The sequence below is a fragment of the Rhinolophus sinicus genome, linkage group LG05, assembly GCF_036562045.2.
Source record: "Rhinolophus sinicus isolate RSC01 linkage group LG05, ASM3656204v1, whole genome shotgun sequence".
Classification (NCBI taxonomy): Eukaryota; Metazoa; Chordata; class Mammalia; order Chiroptera; family Rhinolophidae; genus Rhinolophus; species Rhinolophus sinicus.
Genome location: NC_133755.1, coordinates 33,432,808 through 33,441,146, shown reverse-complemented (window position 1 = coordinate 33,441,146; position 8,339 = coordinate 33,432,808). Strand labels below are relative to the sequence as shown.

General features: G+C 38.2%; 1 protein-coding gene across 2 annotated transcripts in view; it reads right to left on the bottom strand.

The window, feature by feature from the left end:
* Positions 1–348: 348 nt before the first annotated feature.
* Positions 349–8,339, bottom strand: part of PPP1R21 (protein phosphatase 1 regulatory subunit 21) — a 55,245-nt gene continuing 47,254 nt past the window's right edge. For both annotated transcript variants that reach the window (XM_019719154.2, XM_074331951.1), the window contains exons 18-22: positions 8,231–8,263; positions 6,935–7,051; positions 4,471–4,569; positions 3,315–3,443; positions 349–1,028 (exon numbers count right to left, since the gene is read on the bottom strand). In XM_019719154.2, coding sequence (XP_019574713.2) covers positions 999–1,028; positions 3,315–3,443; positions 4,471–4,569; positions 6,935–7,051; positions 8,231–8,263 — 408 coding nt within the window. In that variant the 3' untranslated portion in view covers positions 349–998. The remainder of the gene's footprint in view (positions 1,029–3,314; positions 3,444–4,470; positions 4,570–6,934; positions 7,052–8,230; positions 8,264–8,339) is intronic.

Genomic DNA, 8,339 nt, shown 5'->3' with positions numbered 1-8,339 from the left:
GGGACTTGCACAGGGGGTGAAGTGGGCCCGTGCAAGCAACTCAGAAGAAAGGCGCAGCAATGCGGGTACTGGGAGAGACACCGAGGTGTACACTGAAATGATACAATTTCCCTAAAATAAACCACCGGGGAGCCTGAAAGGGCTCAGGGTCCTAGCTTGAAGTCTAGTTACAAGTACCTCTCAAGGCAAAACTCAAAGCCTTGATAAAGGATTAACTGTACAATTATTCCAATTTGGAGGATTAGAAAGATTATATCTAAGTCAACTGGGATTTGGTAAATTTTGTAAAGTGTACTACTTTAACAGGTTTCAGTTTCCTTTACCAAATTTTCATAGAGAGACTGAAGGTTTGATATAGTACGAATTTATTGACATCAATTTCCTTAAGCTATTATTCCAACACAGAGAGGGTACTGAAGAGCTGCAGACAATAATAATAAACCCACAAGATCTGAAGTTTGCAAGGCCCACTCCCTCGGAGAGTAAGTGAGAGAGAGAGAGAGAGAGAGAGAGAGAGAGAATGAAAAAGTCTTCAAAAAGAATCTGGAAACTGCTTTCATTATAGCAAGAAGTAACGACAGTTTGACAATGTAAGCATTTTATCCAGAAACATATATCTATTCCATAGATACCAAATCAATTACCATATAATTGAGTTGAAAATATACAAAATATTTGTTGTTCTTACATACTGAAATCAAAACCTAATTTTAAAAAGTGCACAGTAAAAACAGTGTAAGGAAACCTACAATATCCATGGTATGTGTATAGTTTTCCATTTTACTGTCAACATCAAAATCGGTATTGCCTTATTTGCCTTACTGGTTACAAATATATTTTAAATGTTTCAAGGCCATTTATAACACTGACTAGTTTACTAGGTCCAACAACACTCCAGCTTCCTGAAGGCGGCCAGCACTGGATGTGGAGACGCAGACCTGCAGCTCCCTGCAGCAGTAGCAGCTCTGGAAAGAAGTCACCAACCAGCTATGTGTAAACTACCGATTCTTGTTCTTTTTAGAATTTCCCTGTGCAAAGAAAAATATCAACAGTAAGAACACAAACTTCAAGAACAATAATTCCCATCGTTTATAGACCAAGTTGTCTGAAGGCATATTTCACTTTGGAAAACTTTAACTTCCAGGAGAATAGTCGATAACCTTGCATTGCTAATTTTTATTCAGTAATCACGAAGCAGTTTGTTAGTTTTAATTCTCCCCAATTTCTAAAGTTCATGGACCCTATCCCCCTGGCAGCTGAGTACAGGCAATAAAGAGAGAAAAGAAAGCTATCTTGGATTTATCAAACCTGAAATAATCCTTTTGTTCCAAAGACAAGGGAGTTTTTGATTTTGTGAAACTGCATAAACAATTTTAGCCTAAACATGTTTCTTTACTGTTTAATTAAATACCTTTTAAAGGTCTTAATAGATACTTATTTTGCATATGTGCCAACTAACAACCAAATGACAATGATTATCTGTCAAAAGGAAGCTCAGATACTGGTTGAGAACAAGCAAGAGGGAAGACGTCTTAAATTATTCCCACCCAATTCCCTCACATATGGAGATTTGGGCTTTCCAGTTTTGAGTAACTTTTCTTCTTTCTGGAGAAGTTCACTCTTTAGGAAAACATCGTAATTAAGTTCCTATACTTAACTATTAGGTACAAATACATTCTTTTCATGTAAGTGGGAAATGCTTGCAGAATACAAATATTAAGAGCAAGATAATAGCAAGCAAATGGTTTTAGGATGTTTACTTGGTATCCAGTGGAGACCATGTCAACTCAGCCATAAGATAATGCCATAGCAATCTGAATTACTAATAGACACGTAGGGGGGGAAAAAGCAATAGGGATCACAGAATGATCAAAGGAAGGTTAACAATATAAACTACAAAGTGAAGAAGGATCTCTAACTCAGTGTTTTACTAATGACAGATATTTTAAGGACTAGATTAAAAAGTTCTGAGAGGGCTTGAAAATTCCCTAACTTCTAAAGTAGCTGCAATGAGCTTTGTTGTACTCAACATTAACCCTTCTAATTCAGAGCCAAATGCCTCTGCAGCTCTGAAGTGAAGTTTCCCTGTAGACACTGCTCCTTTCTTTCATATGTTAGGTGCTAAAACAGGCTTTCTCATACTAGTCATTCCAATGAATGTGCTTTCTACATGAGCTAGCTGCTGCCCTGCTGGAATATCAAGAGGAAAGGGTTAAGGGAAGCACTCTTCAAGAGGACCAGTCCCCACCCCCTACCTCCAAGCTCAAGTTTCCTGAAACACAAGTAACTGGAGAACCATAATGAGAACCATATTGGCTGGTTACGATCATCACAAGATGTCCCAGAAAAGCATCCCAGACACTCTTCTTCGAAGTAGCCAGAGGCCAGTCGATACAATGAAACTACACTGAGAAACAAAACTATATAACGAGATGCCAATACATGATACATTTTCCAAGGAGATGCCAACTGAGCAGAATGGTGCCCTGTACCACCACTAGCAGACACTGAGATAAACCTAGGGTTTGTTCATCCCTGTTTCCTCTGCTATGCCAGCACATAGCAGGAACTCAATAAATGCCACTAGGGCAATAAGAGGCAGCAGTGTGTTTCAAAGAGCATAGGCTGGAAACATAAATCCAAGCTGGTAGTGGTACATTATCATTTGAGTTACCAAACTGTGCCAAGCATCTGAGATGATGTATAGAACCAAGTCCCTGGCCTCCCGAAGCCTGTTTTTCATGGTAAAAGAGTCTATACATCATGTTACAACAGTAGAGACACGCTACGTGGATATACATTTCAACATAAAAATACTACCAATATCTACTGGCTCCAGCCTGGACAAGCAGAGTCTTTATGGGAAATGAAATCAAAGGGAATTTTTAGAATTAAAAGGAGAAGACATTCAGGTATATGGATATATATGAGAATAAATTTGCTACAGAAGGTTACTCTTCAACAGCACCATTTCAGATTCATATAAAAAAAAAAAGAGCAATTACCATCATAAACCACCTAAGAGTCCCCCACATTGATACAACAGTAGCAGAAATGCCAAAAAAAAAAAAAAAAAAAAGGACACAGCATCGGGCCTTAGAGGTCAGAGCTTCTCTTAACTTGTAACTCAGCCAAAGAAACTTAATTTTACTTTTGGGTAAGGGGACCAATGATATTAAGAAAAACGATTTACAAACACTTTAAATCTCTTAACCTTCAGCTCCTGAAATGCCGAGCAGTGAGAAACCTTATATGAAACACATGAAATATTCAATATTATACTGCAGAGAGACTACCTCCTTCCACTGCCTCACCTTACTGGACATCTTCAGTGTGTCGATCTCTTCTCTCTGTTTGGATAATGTCTCGTTCATGCTGCACAGGTGGTCACTCATCATACTTAACTGATCCTCATAACTCCTCTTGGTAGTTGTCAGTTCATCCTAAACGGCAAAGGAAAAGAGGGGAAAAAATAAAAAGAAACGTCAAAACCCCACTAGTCATACAATTCTAAAGCTTTTCTAGTTTATAAAAAAAATTTTGGAAAAGCAACTTATCTACATGACCTATCTGACCAATTCACATGAAGGTTAAGCCACAGGCCTAACAAGTGAACAACGTTAAAAGAAATGGGGAAAAAGTTTTTCTCAGCCTTCAAAATATGTTCTGACTCTCTTTGTAAAAATGAGTTTCCTTCTATGACAGGTATAACAATGTCACAAAAAAACGAGAGGACTACTCGATCTCTCCAAATCCCCTCAGGTTTTCTGGAGCCCTTGGTGAGGTGGGGAAGCCTGTCTCTGGCACTTTCCCACCATCCCACACCTGGCTTAGTCCTACAGGCAGGACCTTCCGTGGAAGAAGCACATTCCTCTCTCTTCCCATCTCTCAGGCTCTCTCTGGCCCCTTAAAATCTAATCCTGTGCTCCTAGCTAATCTGAGAAACTAATCTGAAATGAGGAGGAAGTGGGTGTTGCTGTGCTACTGTGTTATTTCTTTTCCTGTATCAAGTTTATATTTAATAGGAGTTTTCTGGAAACAAGGCTTTAAAACAAAGCAGTGAGTAAGGAGAAATATTTTTCAGCCCTCCCTCCCAGTTTAGGTCAGTTTCATGAAACATTCAAGAGAAGGAACAGAACAAGAGCAAGGTGAACAAAACCAGTTTATAGCCCACAATGATAGGTATTAACATGGAAGAAAGAAAGGATTACGGGGAAATATGTCTTATTTATAGAAATGCTGACTACAGAACTATTTAAAATTAAAATCAAGTCGGAGAAACAAACAATACAACCACTTTTTGCCTGATGTAAGACGTTACTTTAAAATGGGTTAGAAATAAAGTGGTTAGAAAAATGTATGTCTAGAGCTGAATGCCACTCCTGTAGAAAGGAAATGCTGACTTTGCCACCCAAGGACTTTCAATGAAGAAACGTATGAAAACTGCTTAGGTAACACTTATGAACTCACCTGAAGTCTGCTGATGTTCTGACTGGCTACTTTCATCTCTTCTGCCAGTGTCTCTTTAGACTTTTCAGCCAAAGCTAGTCTTTTAGAGAGTGCTCGGCACTGTTAAATCAGAAAGCATTCCATTATCCCAGGGAGCATTTCCCAAAAGCAAATTTACTTCAGGGAAGGTTACTAGAAAACAATCCCCAAAGCCAAAGCCCTTCTTCCCTCAATCCCTCCTTCCCATCCTTTCTTCCACAAATGTCTGCTGAGTACCTACAGGCCTGTTCCACACATTGGAATACACAAAAGAAAGATGTGAACCCCACTCTCATCATTTTAATAAGGAAAAAGAAAACTCTACTAACCCAAGCTCATCAACCGTTTTTTTCCTAGCTCTAGTCCAATGACCAGTGGTCACAAAAAACACAAGACATTTTTACATTTACCCAGGACTTATTTATACTAGACAAAAAGAGAAGTGGTTATTTCACATGTTATCAATGACATCTGACCATGTAATATGGACCCTAAGATACTTCCCTTGTGTTTTAAGTCCTTTATTAAAGACCACATTACAGGAACAATAAAAGCTTTACAGTCCTACTCTATAGATTATGCTCCATCCACATTGGGGGGGGAAAAAAAAGTGAGTGTAGGACTGTAAAGATCCCAGCTGTTTTCTTTGGGAGTTCTACCAAACCTAGGCTATCCAGAGACAGAAGAAAAAAGAAAAACTCTATTTCACACTCTTGTTCAAAGAGGATGTGCCATTAAAAGGATTGCTCCACTTTCTGATAAGGCCATGAGACTGACCAGGAGCATCTGTTGAGACACATTTGAATGCTGTGTCAACATCAGATGCTCAGACTAACCATTCCAGTAAAGACATACAGGGGGTCACCACTTCCTGTTTACAGACGAGGAAAAACCAGGACAATTTAAAAATTCTTGTATCACAATTGTGCTGAAGACATTTACCAAGATAAGCAAGTCTCTTGGAACTAAAACAGCCTCAAAAATTCCCCACTCATTTCAGCAAAGTTCAGCCAACCAAATCAAGTGCCCTCTATTAATCAAACATCTATGTGCTTAGTGAGCCGGAAAACGAGGGAAAGAGTTTTGCAAGGCTTGGGTCTTCGTGAAGATGACAATCAACTCTAGGACACTAACTCAGAAGGTAGTTAGGGATCCAAATAAGGACATGATTTTTTGCCGCTTCGTGTGGCTCAGACGAGAAGCACTCGCGCACTTCTGTCTGCTGTCTTCCCCCTTTTCCACAGCCCACTAAGCTGTCACTAGTGACCCGCTCATCAGATAGGTATGTAATGGCTGCTTGTGAACAACACAGAGCTAGGCACATCATTTAATTTAGCAGGAAAAAAGAAGCAAAGCCCCTCTCCACTTTTGGTAACTGGCCTCCTGCAACTTCTCCATCTCCCTAGTTATAGGAGAAAATCACACAGTCAGGTTCCAATTAAGGGTACTATCTTTGTTTTCAATTTCTTTAACAATTAAAGCATTATAATGCTCCATCTGACATCTTTAACTGACCTTTTAATATAAAGTTTCAAATCAGAGACCTCACGGGTATTCTTATATGTTGACCAACATCTATTCTATCTTATCATTTGTTTCTTATGCTTTGATATCTGTATTTTCTTCCTTCATTTTCTCTCCTTCTAATCAATGAACTGTATATAATTTTATTGATTATCTTGCATTATGTTTTTCTAATTCTCTTAAGAAAATGAACCATTTGGTGAGGAAAGAAGAAAATGTAACAAAAAGTAAGATTTTGTATCTTTTAAAAGTTGAAAAAGGTTACATTTTTATCATTTACAGGAACTCATTTCCACAAATTGTCAGTTAGAAATTGGAAAGTATTAAAAAAAGAACCAGGCATATTTTGCTTTTTACTCTCCCTATACAAAAATCCCCTGATCGATGAATGTGACCTGCCTTTTACTCTAAAACCAGTAAACTACAATAATAATGCTCCAAAACATATACCATGTTTCCTCGAAAATAAGACCTAGCTCTACTAAGACAATCAGCTCTAATGCATCTTCTGGAGCAAAAATTAATATAAGACGTGGTTTTATATTATATACATTATGTAAGACCCAGTCTTATTTACTATAGTAAAATAAGACCGGGTCTTATATTAATTTTTGCTCCAAAAGATGCATTAGAGCTAACTGTCTGGCTAGGTCTTATTTTCGGGGAAAGGGTATTATATAACGGTTAAAAGAGCTACCTGACAATAAGAAGTCTCAACTATCTTTCAGTAACTTGGAAATGACAAATCAGTCCTGTATTTATTGAAAGGAAGCTTTTTGGATGGTATATAGACCAATCAATATGAACTCCAACCATATGAACAGACACTGACTTCTCTCTTCTAATGAACAACAGGAGACAAGCACAGTGACCTGATTCCTGAAGGGGTTAGAAAAAACCCCAAATCTAACTCTCCACTCACCTCAGCATAAAAATGCACTGACTTACTGTCAGCCAGCTGCAGTTGAGACGTCAGTTCCACTATCCTTGCCATATAGTGATTTTTAATTAAGTCTTCACGAAATTCCACATCTGGAACCTAAATAGAGCATATATAACTAAATAAATGACAGTGAGATGAAGCAGTTTTAGAAAAAAAGATAATCACTTTAAAAAACAAAAGAGATAATGTTTTGTACATTTTCATTTGAAATTTGACGGGGAATCATCGTTTTCCTACACTCTAAGAAACTTCAGATAAGGCAGGTAAATGAAATGTTCCAAATGTCTTTTTTCAACATCCTGTCTATCTCAGAATGAAGCTGTGGCTTCAAGAGAACAGAGGAGAAATACTGGGAAGCCCTGGGCCATGTCCATCTATCAGCTTTTATTAGCCACAAACCGACTCAAAATCTCCATGTCTGACTCCTATATCCTCGTCTAATTGAAAGAGGGCAGGGAAAAAGGGACCATCTATTGGAACCCCTAAAATCTGAACATTCTTTTTTCCCCTTAATTATCTTAAGACAGCTTTAATGCTCTTAAACATACTAACCAGTTAAACTGTCTATAATAAACTATTTATGACCCTTGTCCCAGATTAGTAGTTCTTCTAGGTTACTCTAGCAATGACACACTACAGAATTTAGTTAAAAAAAAAAAATACATGCAAAAGTTCAAAGTTACCTAAAGTATAAGGCTAATAAGGAAATCAAAGAATTTACCAACCTTCTTGAACTGTGTTTACCAGCTCACTGTACTGAGTGGTAAGTTGAATGACTTCAGTGTTCTTTTAATGGTTATTTATAAAGTTACATCTTATAAAATTTCAAAACTCTAAAGTGCAAACCGATGTGACAAACCAAATGTGACCTGGGTTCGTTCACTCGAGGGCTAGAAACAAGTAGCAAGCACACTTGTTTATCCAGGCCCCGAAAATCCCTGTTCTCCCAGCCTGCCCACTGGGAGAGCTACAGGCTCTCGGACTCACACAGTACGCCAGCGAGCTGATGGCTGAGCTCAAGGCACACGTTATCAAACTGCCAAGTCAGGTCATTCAACGAGGCAATTACAAAAACACGCTATAATTTACTGGTGACATTCAAAGTGGAACCAGAGAGAAAAGTAACAACTGGTGGAGCGGGAAACACTGGTTCCACATTTGCTACAATGGTCATCAGAAAATACAATTAGACAAATCTGACTTTTATAGGACTTTGGCAACAAACATTCAGCCAGATATTTACTAACAAACAACATGACGCCAAGGACACATTACCTCACCATCAGACGTCCTGGTTAAAATCCCAATCTAGAACATAAGGGAAAAAATGCTTTAGAACAGACTGTTTACATTTCAAACACACTAGTTTAAACATTTGTAGTAT